This window comes from Balaenoptera borealis (genome assembly GCF_965194805.1).
Source record: "Balaenoptera borealis genome assembly, chromosome: 3".
NCBI lineage: Eukaryota > Metazoa > Chordata > Mammalia > Artiodactyla > Balaenopteridae > Balaenoptera > Balaenoptera borealis.
Window position 1 is genome coordinate 12,032,571 of NC_138866.1, and position 26,135 is coordinate 12,058,705.

General features: G+C 36.0%; 1 protein-coding gene across 1 annotated transcript in view; it reads right to left on the bottom strand.

The window, feature by feature from the left end:
- Nucleotides 1-5,130: 5,130 nt before the first annotated feature.
- The window catches only part of CPSF2 (cleavage and polyadenylation specific factor 2), a 32,673-nt gene continuing 11,668 nt past the window's right edge, over nucleotides 5,131-26,135 (bottom strand). The window contains exons 7-16 of the mRNA XM_082384521.1: nucleotides 25,310-25,425; nucleotides 23,986-24,173; nucleotides 23,006-23,296; nucleotides 16,422-16,522; nucleotides 15,888-16,088; nucleotides 13,880-14,032; nucleotides 12,906-13,131; nucleotides 11,481-11,780; nucleotides 10,127-10,261; nucleotides 5,131-9,726 (exon numbers count right to left, since the gene is read on the bottom strand). Coding sequence (XP_082240647.1) covers nucleotides 9,634-9,726; nucleotides 10,127-10,261; nucleotides 11,481-11,780; nucleotides 12,906-13,131; nucleotides 13,880-14,032; nucleotides 15,888-16,088; nucleotides 16,422-16,522; nucleotides 23,006-23,296; nucleotides 23,986-24,173; nucleotides 25,310-25,425 — 1,804 coding nt within the window. The 3' untranslated portion in view covers nucleotides 5,131-9,633. The remainder of the gene's footprint in view (nucleotides 9,727-10,126; nucleotides 10,262-11,480; nucleotides 11,781-12,905; nucleotides 13,132-13,879; nucleotides 14,033-15,887; nucleotides 16,089-16,421; nucleotides 16,523-23,005; nucleotides 23,297-23,985; nucleotides 24,174-25,309; nucleotides 25,426-26,135) is intronic.

Sequence of the window (26,135 nt, forward strand, 5' to 3'; positions counted from 1 at the left end):
TATATCCCAAGATTCTCATGCAGCTTGTCAGTTTTCTCATTTTGACCAAGGGAAGTCTGTTTTCTGTAATTCTATGGGGAATAACATCACCAGTAAAGATTAGAAAAGATTCAGTATCTTTAGATTAATGCATTATCACCTTGATCAAATCAGAAAGTCTGCTGCATTTAAATTGTCTTAGAAAATGTCTAAAGATAAAAACGTCTTTGATCTACATTAGGTCATGTGGTATAAATTCCACTGTTATTTAGAGTAAACTGTGAGTAATACATTAAAGGTTACTTTGAAGGATCCTTGTCTAGAAGCTAAAAGGATAAATATTAGAGCACTTTTTGTAGATCAAGTGGTAAAAGCACCCGATTCACTATTGATCAGCTATGTGACTTTGAATAAGCCACTTAGACACCCCAGAGCCAGTTTCTTTTTCTGTAAAAATGAGGTGATACGTAGCCTTTAGGGTTGTAATAAAGATTGAATGAGGTGATGGATGAGAAAGTGGCACTAAATAATTATTAACATGTATTGAGGTGCTTACCATGTGCCAGACACACCACATGCTTTGCATGGTTCATATTATTTAATCCTCATGCAACCCTAGGCAATGGTACCATTACCATCCCCATGTATTTGAAGTGCTAAGATTTAAAGTAACTGGCCCAATCCACACAAAGTAGTACTCAAAACTAAAGAACTCTAATGATATACCAAAACAAGTACATACTGTAATGTCTATTATGTGTCAGAATTGGGAGACTAATAACAGACTATAAACTTAAGTTTCCACATCTGTAAAATGGGGTAATAACAGTGTCCATCCTGCCCACGATCATTATGATTAAATGAGACAATGCATGTAAAGTACTTGGCACAGTATTTGGTACATAGAAAATACTCAGTGTCAGCTACTACGATAGGGGCTCAGTTATTTTTTAGTAAAAAAAGCACTTGCGCAATTATTCCCATTAGGTGAACCACATCTCTAAAATGGAAATAATTATGGCCATAGACTCCATTTTCCCATTGGTAGGATTAAGTTCTGGTAATTATTATACAGGTTCCACATTTGTTACATAACTGGACTCCATCCTAAGCTTACCGAAGAATCATTTGTCCAGGGGCATATTATTCCTCCCACTCCAAATTGTTAAGATTGAAGAATAACTGACTGTTTAATAAAAGAACACCTCAGCACTCAGTATAGTGAACTTGGTCATGACACTCCTAAAGCTTAAGAGTTAAGGGGGTGGATGATCCAAATGATGAAATGACAGGCAAAGTTTTTTTGCAAGGACAGTTATAAAATAGTATTAACACAGATCTTAAGAGCTTTAACTGCTAATGTGTTTTGCTTAGACAGCATTTTGGATTGTGATCGCCATGTGTGGTATCCTCTTGCCAGACCCGCTACTCCCCTGAGACGGGGTTTCCACCTCCTTCCTTTTCGTACTCTCCTCCACTAACCCCACTCCACAGTGATCATTACTTTGGCTTAACTCTAGAGTAGGAAATAATGAGGAAAATATTATAGCAAAATAACCAAGACAAATACCCAAAGACTATAAAGTCCCATTCAAAGTAGAAACCCTCGGAATCTGTGCTTATTTCACCATTGCTGGACCATCATGTAAATTGGAACAGAACATCTGTTGAGGCCAAATGTGCCTTCTTTAAAATACCTGCTATGGGGTTCAATTGGCAGGTGCTGCCATGGAGCGAGGAGTAGAAGGAAACTCTGTTCTTGCGGCAGCTGTGTGCAGGGGGCTTCAAGCAAAGCAGCCAGCCCCATGGTCAAAAATTGATTAATTACAGGGGAGTGAACAAATAAGTGACTATATTGAAGATTATGGGAGCCCCTGTTTTTACTATAGGGTAAAGGAGGTACAAATACAAAGAGAGGGAAGGCTAGAATAAACCTTGTGGAGTAGAGGTGGAACTGGAGATCAGTGTGAACTTGTGGTTTTTAACATAGAGAGAAGGATGATGAGGAAACAAGCATAGATGTAGGTATTTCCTAATTGTATACTGAGGATCTGGTAGCAATGATAGCACCGTGGCAATGAGCACAAGTGAGCACCCAAATCTTGGTTCTAAATGACATTCTCCACTAAAGTGAACCAGGACTCTGGAGAAATGGCTGATCCCAGGACTGGGGTAGTGAAAATGCAAGATGGAGCCTGGAACATCTGGTGGTGACTGAAAGTTAGGAAGTGCTCAAAGAACCATGGGGACGTGCAGCCATTATGGAAATCAGTATGGAAATCCTCGAAAAATTAAAAATGGAATTACCATGTGACCCAGCAGCCTCATTGGATATGTATCCAAAAGACTTGAAAGCAGGATCTCAAGGAGATATTTGCACACCCATGTTCACTGCAGCATGATTCACAAGAGCCAAGTGGTGGAAACAACCCAAATGTCAATCAACAAATGAATGGATAAAGAACACGTGGTACAGCCAGACGGTGGAATATTATGTGGCCTTTAAAAGGAAGGAAATCCTGTCACATGCTACAACATGGATGAACCTTGAGGACAGTATGCTGAGTCAAATAAGCCACTCACAAAAGGACACCTACTGTACTGTTCCACTCATTAAGTATCTAAAGCAATCAGAACCATAGAAACAGAAAGTAGGAAGGTGATTACCAAGGGCTGGGGGAAGGCACGTGAGGACATTAGTGCTCAGCGGGTACAGAGTTTCAGTGTTGCAAGATAAAAAAGTTCAAGATCTGTTGCACAACAACGTGAATATACGTAACACTACTGAACTTGTACACTTAAAAAAGTTTCAGATGGTAAATTTAATGTTATGTTTTCTACCACAATTAAAACAAACAAAAAAAGAACCTGAGACCATGTCAAAAGAGCACAGAAGCCAGCTTAAAAGTGCTCCCACTAGCCAAATCTAGGAAAACTGTAGCATCAAAATGAATCACAATAGTTTGTAGATTATAAAACAGAATCCATGTTCCACACTGATATAAATAATGAACAAACAAATGGGGGAGAAGAGAATGTGCTTACACTAGAATGTCAAATAAATGTAGAAGCCACAGTGTAATCAGAAAATCACCTTTTGGCAATCTTACCTGATTTCTTCAGATAAGAATCATCAGTAGATGCTAAAACTAGAGGATAAATATTTATAAAGAACAGGATATTGACATAGTCTCAAAGTAGCTCCCCACAAAATATTTATTAACTTGGCAGTGGAGAAACCTTGGAAACATAACCATGAAAAATTAACATCACCAGTAATGGGGAAAATTGACACTATGTGCTTCCTGATATAATGCAGAGAAGAACAAAGCATCATTTACTTCTCTAGTATTCCTGTCAAAAACCCATAACCTGAATCTAATCATGAGGAAACATCAGACAAACTCAAAGGAAGGACCATTTACAAAGTAACTGATCGGCACTCTTCAAAAATGTCAAGGTCATAAAAAAATAAAAATAAATTTTAAAAAAGGAAAAACTGAGGAAGTCTTCCAGATTGAGGAAGACTGAAGGGAAAACATAACTAAGCACATGCATCATCCTGGACTGGATCCTAGACCAAAAAGGAAAGGATTATTTTAAGGACATTTTGGACTAACTGGTAACATGTGAACGGGGTTTGTGGATTAAATGGCAGAATTTTATCAACATTGGTTTCCTGACTTTGATGGAAGTAGTGTAGTTATGCAGGAGAGTCCTTGTTTTTAAAAAATACACACTGTAGTGTTTATGGCTAATGGGACGTCATAACTGCTACTTAGTATCAAACCGTTCAAAAAATAATATGAATATATAGATAGAATGATAAATAAATACGGCAAAATGTTAACAGGGGAACCTAGGGGAATGATATATAGGATCTTCTAAACTATTCTTGTAACTTTTCTGTCAGTTTAAAATTATTTCAAAATAAGAAGTTAAAAAATAACACACACACAAGTGGTCTTTTAGCTATTACGAATTTATTACACTGGTTTTTATACTAGAAAAATCTCTGCTTAATGGTTTCCTTATCTCAGGTAAAACTATTCAAAAGAATATTTGAAACAAATGTGAAGGAAGTTTTTTTTATTGGGCAATAATGTAGATACAAGATTCTGCTTAATAGTTAAAAATGCACAATGTTCTGAATCTTTCTCATTAAACATAACTTTTCTTCCTACAATAGTCTGGCTCCTTGAAAAAAATTACATATGGGAGATATTGAAAAACCTTGAGAATCTGAATCCTATACATTTAGGTAATTTGTTTTTCTTATAACTGACAGAAGATTTCCATAATCTCATTAGAGATATACATCCTTTGATACTTGAGTATGAAATTTAACCTGAACAATGACCTACTGATGATGTTGGGAATGACAGCATGATTTCTGGTATATTCCACTGCTTTTATTTTCATTATAGTTTGGTATTTAATAGATAACTTTTTAATATAAAAAATCTCCTATGATAGCAAATGTCTGTCCATAAAAGAAGAGCTTTTAAATATTGGGGGGGGGGTCATTTAGAGTCAAATGGTAATGGCATATGTTGGGCCAAGACCACAATGTGTTTCTAAGATAAATTACATTTCTCATAAGCTCGGTAAATGAATCTGAAGAGAAATGAGAGCTCCAAAAATATTTAAAACAAGGACAGCAGGCAGCACCCTTAGAATAAAAACAGCTTCCCATAGAGACTTGTTTGAAGGACTTCACTAGTTTTGAATGTACAATTAGTGGTGCCTTCAAAAAAAAAAAAAATTGTGTCAAGAAGAAAAAGGAAATACACACAATAAATTGGATATTGAACATTAAAATAACTTCAGAAAGCGATGTAGTACGTCCTTATGAATCCTTAGTGTATTCTCTGCTTGAAATTATCACTCCGTATCAAATGTTTGAGTAGGATCCATGGAATCCGTTAACAATTTCACAAAAGAAGCACCTACACTTTCGGTTCTCTTCAACTACAATGAGGAGAGATTTAAAACTCTCCAAACTCCTATTTTGCTCCTCAAAATCACATTTTGACTTCAAGAACTAAAATGAAATGTGCTTGAGTAGTGAAGGAAAAAGCACCAAAAAAATAGAGCTGTGTGGGAATGGGGCGGAGGCGGGGAGGAGGGGGGACCAACAGGAGAGAGAAGTAAAGATACCCTCACTTCCAGCGAAGTCCTGGGTTTTTATAGTGACAATTTTGGGTATTTTCTCATAAACACAATTCACATGGTTAGAGTGAGAGAAAAGCAAAAGAAGAAGGAAAAAAACCTTTTCTTGATCCCCGCCCAGGTAGGCAGATCTGAAGATTCCTTCTCTAGTTTGCACTGTGTCGTCACTTAGCCATCCACTTAGCCAGCCACTCTGTAGTTATGAAATGGCTGAATAAAGAAGGGGTTAGGGGTGGCAGAGAACAACCACCACACAAACAAACAAGCAAACAATCAACCTCTCAATCACTGAATTACTAACCACTATTTACACCCTTTGACTTAAGTGGTAATGAGTTCATCAATATTTAAAGAACAATAACCGTGTGATAAAACTCTAGAATCTTAAAACCAAAGAAAAGTACAGAAGGTGACATCTATCCTTTCTCTCCCCGCCCTCCCCACCTTCACTGGCCATCACACAGAATGGAAGCAGTCTCTCTCTCAGCAGGCCACTGTCCTAAGTAACAGCGGCCAGATGCTGTTCTTAGAGCAGATAAACTGAACATACTCCCCCTAAGCAAAGTGAATGTAACTAAGGAAGCGAAGCAGCACAGCAGTGCAGGGAAAAAAGTAGTTGAAATTTACAGCTTAAAATCTCAGAATGTTATGCCTGAGAGGAACTGCAGAACTCATGTAGTTCAACATCCTTATTTTAGTATTGAATCAATGGATTCTATAAGGATTCTAGATTCATTCATTTACTATAGAATGAACAGACTCTATGAAGGCTAGGTTCCAATTCCAACTCTGTCTCTGACCAGCTATCTGACTCAAGCAAACCCCTTACCTCCCATAGGCCCATTCATTCAATACTAAAATAAGCGTGTTGAACTAGATGAATTCTATAGTCCCTCTCAGCCATAACATTCTAAGATTTTAAGTTCTAAATTTCAAGTACTTTTTTTTTTTCCTATTAAAAGTGAGTGGCCTTTTTACAGAAATTGATAAACTGATTCTAAAATTCATGTGAAAATGCTAGGGAACCAGAACAGCCTAAACAATCTTGAAAGAGAAAAAAGTTGGAGGATGTACACTTGCCAATTTCAAAATTTAATACATAGTTACAGTATTCAAAACAATACTGGCATAAGGATAGATGTATACATCCGTGAGATAGAACTGAGAATCCAAGAACAAAGTCATATATTCATGGGCAACTGATTTTCAACAAAGGTGGCAAGAAAATTTGATGAGGAAATAGTCTTTTCAACAAACGATGCTGGGGCTACTGGATATCTAAATGCAAAAGAATGAAATCAGACCCCTACCTCATATCATACATAAAAGTTAACTCAAAATGGATCAAAGACTTAAATGTAAGAACTATATTAAACCATAAAGCTCTTAGGGAAAAAAATAGGTATAAATCTTTGTGACACTGGATGAAGCAATGGGTTTCTAAGGTATGACACCAATAGCACAAGGGACCAAAGAATAAAACAGATAAGTTAGACTTCATCAAAATTAAAAACTTTTGTGTTTCAAAGGACACTATCAAGATAGTGAAAAAACAAACAGAATGGGAAAAATTACTTGCAAATCATATATATGATAAGGATTTAGTATCCAGAGTGTATAAAAAACTCTTTAACTCAACAATAAAAAGATAAATGACCCAATTTAAAAATAGGCAAAGGATCTGAACAGACATTTGTCCGAAGAAGATATACAAACAGCCAATAAGTACAGAAAAGAAGCTCAAAATCATCAGTCATTAGAGAAATGCAAATCAAAACCACAATGAGATACCTCTTCATACACACTAAAATGGCTAAAATAAAAAAGATGGTGAGTAACCAGTGTTGCCGAGGATACAGGAATGTAAAATGGTGCAGTCACTTTGGAAAACAGTCTGGCAATTTCCCAAAAGGTTACACAGAGTTACCATATGATCCAGCAATTCTACTCTTAACGTATATGCCTCCCCAAATTGAAAACATATGCCCATACAAAAAACCTGTACACAAATGTTCATAACAGCATTATTCATAATGGCCAAAAAGTGGAAACAAACCAAATGTCTCTCAACTGATGAGTGGATAAACAAAATGCGGTATATCCATGTGGAATATTATTCAGCCACAGAAAGAATACTGATACATGCTACAGCATCGATGAATCTTAAAAGTTATGCTAAGTGAAAGAAGTCAGACACAAAAGGCCACATACTGTATGATTCCATTTTTATGAACTGTCCAGAATAGGTAAATTCATAGAGACAGAAGATAGATTAATGCTTGCCTGGGGCTGAGGAGAAGCGAGAATGGGGAGTGACTGCTAACGGGTATGGAGTTTCTTTTCGGGGCGATGAAGTGTTCTGGAATTAGATGGTGGTAATGGTTGCACAACTCTGTAAATATACTAAAAAAAAGCCAATAAATGTAACTTTAAAAGAGGAGTGAATTTTAAAAGTAGGTGAATCGTATCTCAAATTTTTTTAAAAAGGCAAAGGCCCTCCTTAGAAAATTGATTTTCTCACTTCTGTTTCAGGCCACCTACTGGTTCATGAAAATATAGAAAGTTTGCAATGATACTTGACATTTATAATCCCACTGCCACAAATATTACAACAAAATTTCTTTTTAACCAAATTATAGATATCAGCTGATGGTCCATTGTATTTATTTTGCCTCTGAACAATGACGATCTGAAAGTGCCTCTGAGTTCATGATTTATCTCAGAGTCCTTTTTAAAATTTATATTTTTCTTAAGTAACTGAGACTAAATAAATGCCTTCATTTTAGAAATTTTAGTAATACTGTCATCTATAAACAGGTAAAAATATTGTTCCTGCATTGACATTAGTTAGCACAGCCATCTTCAAGCAGTACTTTAAAATTTAATTCCTGTTCATAGGACAATAAAAACGCTAGGCAAGAGACAATTTTTCAATATCACTATTGCAATGTAATATGTATAACCAGATGCTTTAAGCCATGAAACAAATGCAGACTTTCTTTTCCCTGGAATATAAATAGGATTCTAGGGCTTACTCCATTCAGTAGTAAGAGTTTAAGTGATTTTTTTTCCAAAGCTCTGCAAAGAAAACATACTCTTTATCTTCATCGTCTGTAACTTGTTTTGTGTGTCTGGTTTTCAGTACCAGAAGGCTGTAAACTTTGCATTAGCAATTTAACTCACAATAAAAGCTTTCTAAACACTTGAAATAGAGTGAAATATTAATTCTTGTCTGATATCACTGGGTTGTACTATACATAGGTCCATATAAGTTAAACAAGAAATCTGACCCTTCTATAAATGCTGACGTGTAAAGAGGAGGGTTTAAATAAGAAATAAACATCAAGGTCTGTCATGATTAAGCTACATTCTAAAAAAGCACCAACAGATTACAATAGGGTGACATGACTTTCATTTTTAAGTTCCATGAGAACTGCATATACTGTTTTTACTCTTAAACACAAGTGGTTTATACTGTATCAGGGCTGCTAGCCCCAAGAAAGACATGAACATAGAATGGATGGCCTTATCCAACTTCAGTATTATTTCTGTAGTAATGTGTATAAAATCCAACCACTGCTTGGGCAACCTTAGGAGAAAGCAAGCCTAAGAGATGAAGACCTTTACACCTTTTAATTATACTGCTACCTTATAAAAATGTGAGGTTCAACATTTGTGTCCCTAAAAGCAAAGCACAAAACAGTCTCCAGTACAGTAACCTAACTGATAGTTAAGATGTGTTTAAAATGTATGCAGGACCTTTAAGACTAGAACACGTGAAGGAGTTTTTCTGAATTGTGTATATTCAAATGATGGTGTTATAATTCAAGCTGAACAACTACGAAATCTTGATAAAACAGGAAATGGGAGAAATAAAAACTGGTTTCTGAACCAAATGTGTACCATCTCACAGTAGAGTGAATCACTGGGAAACGTAAGCATGGAGTAGATAAGCTCCCTGTGAAGAAAACTGCATACAGGAATTCAAAAGAGTTACAGCACACACTCTTTGTTTTTTTGTTTTTTAAATACATAGGCTCAAAAAACTGTTTTATCAGGGTTTTTTTATAGCGCATCTTTTTAAGATAATTTCTCACTTTTCATTCCAGAAAATGTAAGAAACAGTTTGTAAGAATTCATGCAAACATGTTTCTCTAAGGCCATGAACTGGTTTGCTAAGTTGCATTGTTTTATTCAAGTAACAAGCCCTTCTAGAATAAGGGGTCTCTAAAGGAAGCCAGTCACCTTCAACTCCAGGGCCTGCACACTTGTAAGGATCTCTATCACTCTGAAAGCCAAAAGGTAGCATGCTCATTTGAGCATTAGCAATATGGTTTCTATTTACATTTTTAAAAATCTAATGCATGTTAAGTTTTTCTGGCAGATTCCTTTTGTATGTTACAAAACGAAAAAGCAAAAGCTTAGAGTAAGAATCCTTTTTTCTTAGAAAGGTCAAACAGATACTTCTTGACATCATGTCCTTTACACAATGGCATACTGTTCATATAAAAGGTCTCTTATCCTATAAAAATCTTGACAAAGGCAGCCTTCTAATCCAATGCGTCCAGTTTCCGTCTAGAAACCAAGTAAAAAAAATAAGTTATTTAGCAGATTTTCTATCCATTAATATGCAGACATAATAACCAAAATATATTAACCAGATTGCTCTATGACTGATTAAGAAATGGACTGCTCTGATTCACAGAATATGGATATAATATTCAAGTCATGAATTTTACATAGACACATAAATGTCACAGGATTCAAATAATAAAAATTTACAATAAAATTATATATCACGTCTTTGAGAGTCACTTTTAAAAGCCGTCAAGGTCATCACTATAAATGTGATGTCTTCACTATAAATTACTGATCTCCAGTTTGTAAAATTAATTCAATCAAGAATTACAGAATTCAAAATAACAAAACATCAGGAGCATTTGTTCAATTCAGCCCTTCTTAAGAACACACTTACTCTACGGACTGCTACTTGATTGTTGCAAACGAGTACACCTCCTACGAACTCAGCTTGGATCCCCTCCCTTAAAAGAACTTGTTTGAAGTCCGACAGTCTTGGTTCATTCATAAAAACTGACTGATGTCCAGGAACCTTAGATAAGGTTAAAGGGGAAAGAAGAACTTCAAATAAAACACCAGACACACAGTTGTACTGAATAAAGTGAAATAACACATGATCTCTAAGATATTTCCTATTATCCCCTGAATTCCTTTGACAGATCATTTCAAGACTATAAATCACATTCCAAGTTGTTAGTCTGAATTTTACCTCATTATTTTACATTACAAAGCCCTTCACATTTTCTGAATGTTTCACAATCAATTTTATTAGTCGTGCCTCATAATAACAGAAAGACATTTGATAATGTTATGCTCTTCACTCCCCCACTTGCCTAAGGGGGTCAACTAGAGTGCGAGTAGGCAGAACTGAACAAAAAATTCATTTTCCAGATCCCAGTCCTTTGTATACAGTTCAGAGGATAATTCTCCCCTGATCCCACTTCCACTTTCCTTCCTCCCTCACAGTGAATGCCGTGGGTTTTAAAATCAGAAAGGCAAGCGGTTCAAGCTAATGCCGCCGCTTTGAATATATTCTCTAGCCATAGAGGACATACGCTTTGAAGTTGCTTTGAAGAGTGCCAGCTTTAGCACAGAGGGAAGAAAGTTCCTAATTCCTCCCCACAATTTTGTTGTACTTGAAGGGAATCCAATGACAGAGGCCGTCTCTCCATTCTTTATTGCACAGAAGGGCCAAAGACATCACTTGACAGTCGTGTCAGACTCTCATAATATAGTTTTAATATTGCTGTAAGTTAATTACCTGAAAGCTCTGCCAGTTAACTAGCTATCTCTTGAGAACATGTAAATAAAATACTAGACTAAAACTATACCTATAGGAAATAAATGATTTCTAACTGTATCAAAACCAAAAGTGGTTAAGTTGAATCAATAACACACAAAAATGGAGTACAAGAGTATGACATTCTTAGAAAATTATAAATCTCCTGACTGGAAGCAGGTAGGTGACCCTCACAATCATCAAACTTAATATTTAAAACTCCATACTGAAAAACAAATCATGAAACAATTATGTATCTTATAAGAAGATCTGCTTAAGGTTTCCTTACTATCGTTATCATTCTCTAGCCATAGAGGACATACGCACGCACACTGAGACATATCTTGAGTAATTTTTTTAAAACTCCAAAATGAGCCTATATATGACATATTTTAAATGGTTAAAAACATTTAAAAAAACATTCAAAGGATGAAAAATTAAAGGAGAGAGAGAAGCAGCACATGCTTTTTACCTCATGAGGTGGTAAGGGTTCCAAAGTAGGAATGATCTCACTTTCTTCACCTGTTTCTTTCTCATCGTCTCCAAACAGACTTTTCATGGCCTTCTGCTGTGCTATAACGCTAGAATCTGAAGGAGCATCCACTTGCATTTCTGAGTCTTCTCCGTCATCCTTTAGTTCTCCTTCTTCTAAAATAACTCCTGTGTCCACTTTGGAAACTCTCATGTCTAAGACACCATCTATCCAAGCTAATTCAGCATCTTTTGCCTTACAAAACTGAAGGGAGCTGACAAGTGAATCTTTTAATCTCACCTAGATATGATGCAAAGGGGAGGGAGAGAAATAAAGCCCACAGAGTATAACTTAACAATTAAATATGATCTATTATCATTTTCTAACTCTAGTACTGTGTATTAAAATTTGAAAATCTTTCATTCATCTGATCTTCACTGTAACTGGTAATGACCTAATGGCCTGTAAAATCATAGGGCCCCTGTCTACTTTCCTAAGTAAAGGTTCTTAACCTTGACTGTACATTGGGACCACACGGCAAATTTTTTTTTTTTTTTAACATTAATGCCAGGGTCCCACCTCCAGTGATTCTAATATAACTGGTGAGACTAAGGCCAGAACATTGAGCCCCTTGACTCCCCCAAAGCTCTCCAGATGTGTAGCCGGGGTGGAGAACCACTGATCAGTCTCATCCCCTAGGACCTGGTGCTACTTCAGGAGTACTGAACGGCTTAGGGTTTCCTCAATATACCACGCAGTTTCACACCTCCATATTCCTGGAACGCTGCTTCCTCTTGTTCTGCCCAGAATGATGCTGCTGCCTGGTGAATTCCAATCCATTTTTTCCAAACAAATATAGACATCACTCTTGCCTTACCTGATACCATCTCCCACTACCAGATATGAGTTAATCAAGCCCTCCTCTGTGCCATTCCTGTTTTCTATACCTGTCTCCGTTTTTTTCAATTAGGAATAGAACCTTAACGTTTGTGAATTTTTAGAAAACGTGTGAATTCCTAAACACTCCCCATTCCCCTCACCTCTATACTTTCACAAATGTTGTTCCCTCTGCCTGGAACACTTTTTCTCCCTCTCTTTACCACTCTATATACCACCCTGACAACCCATCTGAATAGCCGTCGGGATTCAGCCTAGTTATCCCTTCCTCTGGGAAACTGTTTCTAAACCTCCCAAATTTGGGTTGGAATCTCCCTCTTTATACTCTCATAGCATCCTGTACTTCCTCTGTCAGAGGTATAACAGTATGATAAATGCTATTTCCTTGTTACAAGCCCCACAGACTATAAAATCTGCTAGGACAAGGGACCACATTTGTTTCACTCACCACTGTATTCCTTATCTATCTGTCCTAATCTGCAACAAAAAGTACTTATTTCTATGTGGCTCAAAGGCCAGCATACTTACCTGGTAGATATGAGTCTCACTAGTGGCATCGACTGTTTCATGTAGCTTTGGCATGTACACTTTAATATCTTTCCCACCAAACCCACGGCAGCACTCCGCGAGGTCCTGACTGGCCTCTGGCGGTCCGTGGACAATGACCAGCTGCCGTGGTTTCATCTGGTTGATGATTTTCTTAATGGAATCCCCATCAGAGCGTCCTTCATAGTCTATGTAAGTAACCCTGGCTCTGTAATTAGATGATTATTCAAGCTTACTTTTCTGGTAAGTTAATTCTAAAATTAGGTTTTTAATGGCTTTTATCATCAGGAAAGAAATGTATCAATATGTAGAATGAGGATTTGAGGGATACACGTGTTGTACTGTTAATACGTATTGTTGAGCTCTTAGCCATACCCAAGAATGTATACCAGATGATACCACTAGACAAAAAGCCACTTTGCTCTCTGATAACTTTAAAAAATATATTCCAAAATGATCATTTACTGGTGTTAACTGCACTAAATAGAAAGGGAAAAAAAGGTTCACAATTTTTTAAGGCACAGTGGTTATTTTTAAGACACAGTGGTATTTTTAAGACACAGTGGTATTTTTAAGATGTTAATGCACTCGCAGAGATGTTTGAGTCAAGGAGTTTATTTTACTAAACAAGCGTTTAGAAAAATTGAACTTGGAATTATACAAGCTCACCTGCTACTAGACTTACTAAAAAGACCAGAAAGAATGTTTCTTCACATACATGTACAATTTAAAGTTTAACCCCCTCCTCACCACCAATTCATTTTGGCATTCAAATATCATTAATGAAGGGGAAAAAAACACCATACTTCACAAGAAGAAAAAAATTAAATTTTAAAAGCACAAACTTACTAGAGGATATTTGGAAATCTCACTTTTGAAACAATGTAAATTATGTGATTCAAGCGCTTGAAATTTTACCTCGTAGTCTATGTTCAAAATGCAACAAGAGCACTTACTTTATTTCTATAGATTCTGTTGTAGAAATACACTTAGTAGGAACATCAGATAAATCCTGATCCATGGGTTCATCTCCATTTGTCAGGCCAGACTCTAATTTGCTTTTTTCTTCTTCAGTAGCTTGAAGTTCTGGCACTAAGAAATCCTCTGGTCTAAATAAAAAGTCTCTAATTAGAAGTAGTAACAAACAAGCCAATATTATTTAATACATACAACTAATTAGTAGATGGCATAATTTTTAGACTCCTCACATATATCAAGATTCAAATACACATTTGATCCAAAGTCAATGCAACTTCACAATATCAATTATCAGATGACTGCATATATTACGTTCTTCATGACCATCAAGGAGTACACTTTAAAACACACCATGTGGGTGAGTGAAAAGGCCCTACCTAGACACGTCATTAGAAGACCTTAGTGGCTATCATAAGTATTCTTGCAACCTGGCCCTGCATTTGTTTCAGTAATTCTTTTTCTCAATTTCTGTGGTTTCTCTTGTCAATTTCCAGTCCTTATAAATCTCAGATCTCCTTTGGTTTCCTTAAGACACCCACATTATTCCTTCCCTGCCCAATGAAAGCAGATGACTCTCCATTTTTGCACATTACAGAGAAACCTGAGATACAAAATCATTAGCTCCCTCAAAAGCCTTCATCTTTATTTCAACAAACTACTAGCACAACTATTTTCCAATATCAGAGAGTTCTACATTAAAATTAAAAAGCAAACTTTTTTTAATGTTCTCTCTAATCTCTATATTGATCATGCCCTACCCCCAAATCCCCTCACACTCCTGAGAATCCAGGCCTCTGTCACCCAACATCTAGATTGCTGCAGGAGCCCAGTATCTCCAACTGTAATCCACATAACAACTGTAGTAGCAACCACTTAAAGTGCATTTACTATGAGTCAGGTTCTATGCTAAGTGCCTTAAAAAGCATAACCTCGTTGTATTCTTACCCCCATTTTTCAGATAAGAAAATTGAAGCTAAAGAGCACTGTCCATATGATAAACAGAGTGGCCATTAATTTAGTGAAACGGTAAGCAAACTCACCAATACGGTTTAGATTGTTAGTTTTTCTCCCTACTATTTTAGAGGGCCAAGTAAACAGTAGAATTTTCCTAATTAAATTCAAGGATGACCTAAGACCATATGCTCAAGATATTTACAAAGAAAGTAAAAGAGAGGGAACTAACTGTGTTGCGGTGGCAAGGGAGAGACAGGAAAGTTTTCCAGTGGTTTGTGAGGCCAGATTCAGCAGCCTGAAAGCTTGGGATGGGAAGGTAGAACCAGGCTGAAGGAAGAACATGGGTAAATGCATGACATGAAAAAGCTGAGCAGGGGGAAACTGAGAGAAGGCTGGAACCACCAGAGTGGAGAACACACACTGCTGTAAGAGAAATATAGAGAAATATAACAGAAAAGTAGGGAGAAACCAAATTGTGAAAGACAGCATGCATTATGCTAAGGCAGTTGACACTGACTGATCTTTATTCAGGATAGTAGTGTTTTCAAATCTGTGATCAGAATGTGTGATTTCAGTTGTTTTTCTAATAGTGGGTATAGATTTGGTAGATTTTCTATGGTTCCACTCACACTATCTCCTATTCCTCTTGTAACTAAAACATGTGTGCAACACTACTTGAGACATAACCCATTTCCCAAACTTAACATAACCTTAGCCATCAAAAGTTCTTCCTATCATATGTCTTTCTCCAATGCACATCCCTTACCTCTTTTTAAGTGGGGAGGGCGGGAAAGAGTCTTGATCATCGTTTTAAACATTTCACATACCTAAGTAATAAAACTACCAGTTTTCCTTTATTATTAACTCTCTATATGTTCCTCAACCTTTCTATTTTTACATTTCAAACTACAAGCTGAGATACTCAGAAACTAAGTACATGATGACCAGAAACACCAAATTCTTTGAGCTAAAATGACAATACAGTTACTACCTCCAATCTGTAAGAAAGAAAAACTTGTTTTGCTCACATACTTGATAATTTCTCCATATTCATCCCATTTAATTCTTTCTTCTGGGGCAGGAAACATAGGATAAGACTTTTTAGCCTGCTTGAAGAAACTTCCTTTACGACTACCTTCACCTTTCATCATCAGGTCATGCTTAGTCTTATGAGCTGATGGCTGGTCAATATCTTCCTCAACGTCACTCTCATCACTGGAATCTATGTCTGCCCTAAGGGAGTTTGGGAAAAGATAAAGGTCATAAAGTCCCCAAAAGGCTTTTAATTAATATTTATAAATTAATAAATTAACATTCACTATTAATTCAATGATAATGATAATATTATTGGATTGATATTTTGTGAAATATGGCATTAACTGCCAGTTAATACATACATATTAACATTAGCACTGAAAGGATTTAGTATTCTAGCACCACTGGAAAGATGTAATAAAAGTAATAAAGTCAAAAGAAAATTTAAATATTTTCAATTAAACGTTTTTGCCTAGAAATAAGTTATCAAATTACTTATATAAACTTCTAATCTGTCTGAAAACAACTTACTCTTTTGACTGTTCAAGTTTTTTAGCAGCTTCCTTCTTTAGTTTCTCTTTTTCCAAGTATTCTTCAAGTTCTTTCCCTTCAAGTTTCACACGTTTCCTCAACTACAGAAAAATAGCAGATGAAAGGAAACATCAATATTAGGGGGTTAAGGCAGTGGGGTGTGAGATACATCACATCTCTAAATTGATTCATCATCTTTAAACTAAATTTTCCTCTGAAATTATTCAAGTTTCCATTATGTGCAATTACAGACCCTATTTAGATTAGTACTAAAATTGAGCTGTCACATTACCAGGATGGGTTTAATTTAAGTCAAACTGGCTAAAAATCACCAATCAGGCAAAGAAAATACAGAGAAGTATTTTTATAATTTGGTGTAGGTGAGACCTACATATGACATAAAACCCAAAAGAAAACGTGAATAAATACGGTGACGGGGAAAAAAAACCTCTGACATTTTAAATCTCATGAAATTTAAAGAAACTGAGAAAATTATCTGCAGCACTATTTGACTATCAGAAGCTACTTTGTCCTAAGAGCTCTTCCAAATCAGTTAAGAAAAAAGATGATCAACATATCAAAAAAGGACAAAATGATATACAAGCAATTTATAAAATAAGAAAAATAAATAATAGCCAAAAAAAGATATGTAACTTTACTAATGATTTTTGAAAAATTTTTAAATGTAATACCATCTTTTAATTTATGAAATTGGCAATGCTAATTATTAATGGGGAAAGGGTACTTTCATCCACTCTGGGAAAATTAGTGCAACTATGTTAGAAGGCAGTTTGTCAACATCTAAAACTAAAAATGTGCTTGTCGTTTAACACAGCATTTCTACTTCTAGGAATTTATCCTACTGAAATGATCACACAAACATGAAGAAAAAAAGTACATGGCAGCAATGTTTGTAATAGTAAAAAACTGGACATAACTTTAAAATCCATCAACATAGAATGATTAAATCAGTAGTTCCCAAACTTTTTGATCTCTTTTAGACTCTCAAAAATTACTGAGGGCTTCCCTGGTGGCGCAGTGGTTGAGAATCTGCCTGCCAATGCAGGGGACACGAGTTCAAGCCCTGGTCTGGGAAGATCCCACATGCCGTGGAGCAACTAGGCCCGTGAGCCACAACTACTGAGCCTGCGCGTCTGGAGTCTGTGCTGGGCAACAAGAGAGGCCGCGATAGTGAGAGGCCCACGCACCACAATGAAGAGTGGCCCCCGCTCACCGCAACTAGAGAAAGCCCTCGCACAGAAACGAAGACCCAACACAGCCAAAAATAAATAAATAAATTTTTTTAAAAAAAGTGTTAAAAAAAAAAATTACTGAGAACTTCAAAGAATTTTTGGGTTTTGTGGGTTATATTTATTAATATTTACCATATCAGAAATTAAAACTGAGAGATTCTAAAAATATTTATCTGTATCTATTTAACAGATAAAATATTTATCTGTTAAATATTAGAAAGTAATAAAACCATTCATTACATGTTAACATTAACATCATTTTTTACAAAAGATAATTATAGTTTCCAAAGCAAAAAAAATTAGTAAGATGTATGGCATTATTTTACATTTCTGCAAGTCTCTTTAATATCTAGCTCAACAGAAGACAGCTGGATTCTCACATCTGCTTCTGCATTCAATCTCTTGCAATATATTGTTTTGGTTAAAGTATATGAAGAAAATCCAGCCTCAGATGAATAGTTGGAAAGAATTTTTAAATAGCCTTTTCATGAATATTCTTCTTTGATATTACATTAAAACTCAGAAAGTGGTAGTTTCTTAAAGGTTAGTTGTAATGTGGAATCTGTAACCATACCGATAACTTTTGTACTCTGTTACTAAAATTTACTGATTTATCTTACACTTTGACTGGATCTTTTATTTGTACATTATTTTGCAACTTCATGCATTAGTTATTTGGAAAATACTAGTTCACTAAATTACACAGATCTTACAAATATTGACAATATTTTTAAAAATCACATTTGCAAATATCACCACCAATCTCATCAGAAAAGTCTTTTGTCAGTCTCACAGTGACGGGCATAAGTTTTCCAAAATTCTAATTTTCACTTGAAAGTTTCTATTTTATCAGATTGAGGCAAGAAATGCTGTCAATTGTTTTCCTTAGATCCACAAGCTCAATTATTTATTTTTGGGAAAATATTTGCCAAATAGCCAAGTCTGAATAACTATGTCATTACTTCAAGTAAAACCAGTGTTTCAGGGAAAAAAAAGTGGCTAGTTTAACTCAACAACTCAAACAATTGCACAAGTGGTTTTCTTCAGGACAAACATCATATTTCAGTATGCAACAGAAGTGCTTTTGTATATTTCACATCTTGGCACTCAGATTATTAAGAAAACCTTTTTAGTAAAAGGATTTAATTCAATTAATAACTTTTACTGCTTCATCAAGGACATTCTTAAGTGAAACTGACTTTTTTGAACTACAAGTGTGTGTTATTGAAAAATGCAGTGATTAATACTGTTTGGTGCCACTGCCCTGATTTATGCTAAGGCACCAGCACTTCACCCACCATTGCTTTCACTCGTCAATATAAATGTAGACACAGTAAAAGGCAAATAACATCTTAATATTATCATGAAAAACAGTCTGTGGACTCCATGAAAGCATCTCAGGTAGTCCCCAGGGGTCCTTGCACCGTACTTTTGGGAACCACTGGATTAAATAATCAAAGTACATATACATAATGTATTATTAAAGAATTATTAAAAAGAATTCATTCACTTATTCAAAAACATTTGAAAGTTTATTAATACCAAGTATTGAATAAAGTAAATCTGTACCTACTTTCACTGTTCAAAAATATGTGGATAATTTGGCCCCATTTCTTTTTTTAAAAAATCATATAGATATTTGTATGTGAACAGAAAAATAAATCTAGAACATATATATGCTTCAAAAATGTCAAGTCATGACAACTAAATGTAATGTGTAATCCTGGATGGGATTCAGAACAAAAAAGGAAAGGGTAATTATAAAGGACGTTGTTGGAGCATTCACCAAAAGTCAAGTGGAGTCAGTGGATGAAATGGTAGTATCATATCGGTGCTTATTTCCTTATTTCAACGGATGTATTATACAACAATTTTGCAGGAGAGTCCTTGTTTCTAGGTAATACACACTGCTGTGTTTAGAGGTAATGATGGAATACCTGCAGCTTACTTTCAAAAAAATATCTAATATTGTGTCTATATGTATAAAAAGAAGTCATAAGGCAAATCCAGTAAAATGCTGACAACTGGGAAATCTGGGTATACTATTTTTTATAACTTTTCTGTTAACACTGAAACTATTTTAAAATAAAAAGCAACAAAAAAAATTAAACCAAAATCAAGTGTTTCTACTATATAGGATGAAAGAGTGATTTACATGTTACACCTGGCATCCCACATTTGCTTACTTGGAAATAAGTTCAATTTAGAAAAGTGTCATTATTTTCCTGTAGTCCACACTCTCAGCAATTTACACAGATCTCTATCTTAACCACAAATAAACTTTGACAGAATATTTACCCCATGATTTAGTTTATGCCTGTTGCTATAATAAATTTTACTCTCCATCTTATTTTTCATTTAAGATATCTAAAATTAATGGCTATATTCAAAAACAGATGTCTAGACTAATCAACCCTAAGATGTTTTTCTCCCTAGTCCTTCACTGTATTACCTCCAAGTTATTTCTTTTTCCTAATCAAATTTACTCCAATTCATTAATCCTTATTCATTTACTGTTTTTGCTCTTCTTAAATGAGTAAGATTTGACTCTAGAGAGTGATAAATGTAGATGAAAAAATACCATACATAGTAAACTCTTATCTAACATGATAAGAAATCTGGTTTATTGCCTATTCACCTATTTGGTCATTCATGAATTCAACCAACACGTTTATTGAGGACCTTCAATGTACCAAGCACTGTTCTGGATGCTAGGGATATAAAAACACAAGATCCCTTTCTCATGGAACTTGTATTCTAGTTGGTAGTAGGAAAAGGAAGACAACAAACAAAGGAAAATATCAGATAGTAATGAGAGCTAGGAAAAATAAAGTAATGTGATGGGTTGGCAACTAACTGAGTAGTAGACTGGTAGTCAGAGAAGCCCTACCTGAGGAGGTGACTTTTAAACTGAGACTTGAATGACAAGGAGTGACCAAGTGCAAAGCTGGGAAGGAACATCAGAGGCAGGAGACCTTGATGCAGTGAAGCAGTGTAGAGCATAAAGAAAGTAGAATGAGATATGGTCAGAAACGTGGGTGGAGATCAAATCAGTGGGATCTTGAAAGCCCAGGTAGGGAGTCTGAATTTTATTCAAAGAGTAGAAGGAAGCCACCTGAGGGTTTAAGCAAGGGAATGACATGAAATGATGAATTTTTAAAAGATGCCTTTGGGAGTTGTTCAATGGGTATAGAACTTTTTGCAAGATGAAAAGTTCTAGAGATCTGTACACCACTGTTCATATAGTTAACACTGCTGTGCTGGACCCTTAAAAATGGTTCAGATGGTAAATTTAATGTTATGTGGCTTTACCACAATAAAATGAGAGACAGAGACAGAGTGAAAGGGAAAGATATGTCTTTGGCCGCTATGCGAAGAAAGGATTAAGGGAGTATAAAAGTAAAAACAGCGAAACCAATTAGAAAACCACTGCACAGTCCAGGCAACACCACTTAGCATGGGCTAGGATGACTGGGAGTGGAGATGGAGAAAAGTAGACAGATTTAGGATATATGTGGAGGTTGAGTCAATAGGACTTGCTGCTGGATTGGATATGGGTAGTGAGAGAAAAGTAAGGAACTGAAAATAAATTTTAATAATCTGTGCACTAGAAGCCTGGATAGTGGTTACCCTTGGAAGGATAGGATCAGAAAGGGGGTGTCTGGGGTACTGGTAAGAGTCTGCTTCTTGATCTGGGTGTAAGCTGGACAGGTGTGTTCAATTTGTGAAAATTCATCACGCTGTACACTTACAATATGCAAACTTTTCAGTATATATTACACTTCAATGAACATTTTTTAAATTTCTGTATTTGGGGCTTGAATAAATATGTGGAAAGCACTGCTCGTCCATGACATGAGGGAGACTCAGAGAAGAACAAGTTTGGGAACAGAGGAGGAATAGTAAAAATTATTTTGGATGTCACCAAGTAGAGGGAAGAGGTGATAGATCATGGAGAGAAAAAGAATAACTACAGAAGAAATACCCCTAACAAGGTGAGAGGGCAAAGAACCCTAGACATATGGGGCTTCCCTGGTGGCACAGTGGTTGGGAGTCCGCCTGCCAATGCAGGGGACAAGGGTTCGAGCCCTGGTCTGGGAAGATCCCACATGCCGCAGAGCAACTATGCCCGTGCGCCACAACTACTGAGCCTGTGCTCTAGAGCCCGCGAGCCACAACTACTGAGCCCACGCACCACAACTGCTGAAGCCCGCGTGCCTAGAGCCCGTGCCCCGCAACAAGAGGAGCCACCACAATGAGAAGCCCATGCACCACAACGAAGAGTAGCCCCCGCTCACCACAACTAGAGAAAACCTGTACGCAGCAATGAAGACCCAACACAGCCAGAAGATGGAACAATGATGATTAGCAGAAGTGGTGAGGTTCATGAATTGAAAGTCCCAATGGGACCAAAGAATTGTTGGCATGAGAGTACTAGAGAAAGTCAGCTATGAGACCAGAGTGGGATGCTTGAGGGAGAGATCTGGAGATCATAACAAGGTTAAAGGTATGACCATGGGAGTGGACAGCATGATCATGGGAAGGGATGGCTGAGGTGGAGTGGAGGAAAAGATCATTAAGAAATAAGGTGTCAAGGAACTGAGAGGGCCAAGAAACTGGATAAATCATACATATGATGCTAAAGTCATCAAGAATAGAGTCCTGAGTATGAATGCACTGGAAGACTGTGAACCAGGGTCTAAAGTCACCGATGAACAACAGAGAATGACCAAGAGATCAGTGTCTGAAACAAGGAGGGGTCAGTGTATTTTCAAGTCTGACGGCATGAACTACAGAGGGAAGAGAAATGGCTTGAAAGCTGCAACACAGAACAAGGATACCTACCCCGCCCAAAGTACACGAAGCATGAAAGAGAAGGCTACAGGAAAAAGAAATCATTAGGAAATAGCCAGATTTCAATTACAGGAAGGATGTGAAAGGAATATTTCAAAGAGTGAATAAGAATACAGCATATATGCATACTCTCTGGGTATGGTTCCAGAGGGTACCATGGAAGGGTTTAATACTGAGAGTATCCAATTAAGGAGCTCTGAAATGTGTGCTATTAAAACCTCTCTACTGTTAGTCAGATAAAAATCCTGAAACAACTTCAAGTTTTATTTTGGGTCACTGTTATAAACATCTTGTATAATGTACCCCCCAAACAATTTTAAGATAAGGTTCATGGACTTCCATGGCAGTCCAGTGGTTAAGACTCCCTGCTTCCACTGCAAGGGGCATGGGTTCAATCCCTGGTCAGGAAACTAAGATTTCACACGCCACACAGTGGCCAAAAAAGAAAAAAGATAAAGTTCACATACAAGCACTTACCTCTATTTCTGTAATTTTTTCAGAAGGATTATCAATTAGGAAACGTGCTAAAGTCCCAGGAGTAGTTCTGTAAGTTAGAATGATCGAGTTTTTAGGGTCCTGGCACCACTGAATAAAGAGATCCCTTGAAAATCCACATTCCAGGTCGGGCTGGCTGGCAAGTACCACTTTAGGGCTAGGTACTCGAGCCAAGTCAGAAAGACCATGACACAGAGAGAGATGACGAAACTGAAATGGATTATTTCTTTTGTCTTCAAAACATCTCATCAATTTATCACTCATCCATTCTACCTAATATGGGGGGAAAAGGTGACAATAATTAGAAAATACTGTATTATAACCTCAATGTATCCTACAATAGTCAAGGAGTTCAAGTTCCATCTTGTTTAAAGTCTTTTTTCCACCAATGGTTGCTTATATTTGTACCATGTTAGTAAGCAGCTTATTGTCTGTTTCTATTCCCCATCAGATCTTCCCAGACCACTGTTCATCCCTAGAAATCTAATTCTGCATTATGTTTCAGTTATAAGTCACCTTAAATCTTATTCAGAAGACAGTATATAAGTTCTAAATGAATATCTTACCCCAGACATTGCTACTGCAAGAGAAAGAACTTATCTAAAAGGAAGAGAAAAACAGATTCTAACAATTATATCCTATGAAGTAGGTTCTATTTTTGCCCTCATTTTACAGATTGTGATACTAAGCATTAGAGAACCAAGTTGCCCAATCTGTAAAATGGGGACAAAAACAGAACCTACTTCATAGGATATACAAGGATTAAATGAAATAATACACAAAGTGTACAGAACAATAAGTGGTTGATTTTTAGTTTTTATCATCATCATCATCATTACCAACATTATTATCATCAACCCCAAGAGAAAAAGAAAATCCAAAGGGCAATTAACACATTGTTTTCCATAAGCCCAATCTCTGTAGCAAACATCTTTATCACAAATGATAACATGAAAACAAACCTGGGACTTAGAAAACTCCACCACATTATAACTGACATTATTTAGGAGTGCCAATGAGTAAACACCCAATCCTGCATCTTTAGTTCTCCAAATTTGATCAAGGAGTTGAGCAAGTTCCAAAACTCTGCCTGCAGTGTCCACTGCTATTAACACATTTCCATCACCTCGAAGTGTTTCCAGGACATTTGCTAGAAAACAAGAATGTAAAATCCTTATAGAACATAACAATACTTTGCTATAAAATTAAAGATAACTTTATCTCCATGTTTTTACTATAAAGACTATAGTTTATAAGAATGCCACTAACTCTCGATTTTTTTTTCACTGAAAAATTATAAATCAGTGGTTTCCAACCCTTTCACCCATTGTACACATAGAAAATGACATTTGTATAGTATACTGGGAAAATTGGGTGAATAGGGCAAATGCAATCAGCCTTGGGTTTCCAGGTCACTCTGGTCTCACCTGCCTACCTCAATGAACTTCATTATAAAACATAATTCCCAAATTTATACACACACATTTATAGTTTAGATTAATACATACATGTTTTGTATGTATGTATGCCTGTAGAATAAAAGATAAATAATATTCTCTCTTCCAATAAAAGACTTTCTAGATGAAAGTCTGTTTGGAAATATTTAGTCAAATCAAACTCTAGCAAAAACAAACAAACAACAAAAAAATACCAAGAATTGAAAACCTTCTTAAAGTTAGAGTAACACCATTTATAAGTCATAGTTTTTAAGTAGAAAAATGAAGGCAGTGGTATCAAACATGTTTAAAGTGGAATCCAATTTTCCCTGTTGAATTCCCATGCAGCTTACAAAAAAAGAATGTAAGGTAATAGGGCTGAAGCCAAAGCAGAAGCAACCAGGGATGGCCCAGATACATCTCTTTAGAATCAAGACTACTAGGTTAGAGCATAAAACACCCAAACACCAAAATCAGCAGACTATTTGCACCCTCATTTACCTCCTTTGTTCATTTTTCTTTTAGAGTGTAAATGTTTTTCTAGTAGATTTATACGAAATCTTTATATATTTTGATGTTCCCTAGACATATACCAGTGAGAGCTAGCTAGCTATGTGCTGAATGGCAGGAAGAAACCAATCTTTATACCTATCCCACAGAAGTTAAATTCAAACCAACTAAAGCATCTTTTTGTAAAAATATTGATATGGTCACATAATATTTTTTCAAAAATACTAGAGTTAGCCAATCTCATATGACAAGAAAAATGTCAAACAGAACAGAATAAACAGTAATTCATACTACCATGCACTTCCACAGCTCTGTACAAAGGACAGTATGCAATACATACTCAGAAGTTGCTCGTCTCTTTGTTTTCTCCTGGGCTGCACATACGTAGCATTAAATGAATCTGTGATAAGTAGAGAGGGTCTGCTTAGCATTTCCAGGGAACATCCATTTAAGTGGCTATAACGAAGTTGAAGAAGAGGAATACTTTATATCATTTCAAATAAACAATAGCTTTTCTTACCTAAAAAATAACTTCTTTTATAAGGTTTTTTTCCTTTTCTAACTACAAAAGTATACGTGTTCCTTGGTAAGAAAATCTGGTAAATTCAAAAAAGGAAAATTAAGCTCTTCCAGAGTACCATCACTCAAAAGATAATCGATATAATATTTTGGGGTATTATCTGCTAAGTACATAAATAAATTTTTCTATGCGTATATAGGTATATGTGTTTTACAAAGGTGATATCCCATGTATATGATTATATACTCAGCTCTATATCCTAGTTTTCTCCCATGACATTAAAATCATTTTCTAAATCTGATTCTTAACAATTATAAAAGCTTTCTGTTGTGTTGGTACAATATTTATTTGGTCATTTCCCTTTATTGATATTTAGGTTACTTTTTTTTTTGCCATTATAAATAATCTGTCAAAGAAAACTTTTGCAAAAAGCTTCAATTGCATTTCTAGTTGTTTCTTTAGGACACATTCCTAGAAATGTATTTACTAGAATATATGATATTGCTAAATGGCTTTCCAGAAAGGTTTAACCTTTTTCAGAAAGCGCTCCCTTTTCCAGAAAGGTTCAACCAGAAAGAATGACCAACTCACTAAATATTTCCCAGAAAAATACTACCATTTAAAAACAATTTTAACAGTATTTAAT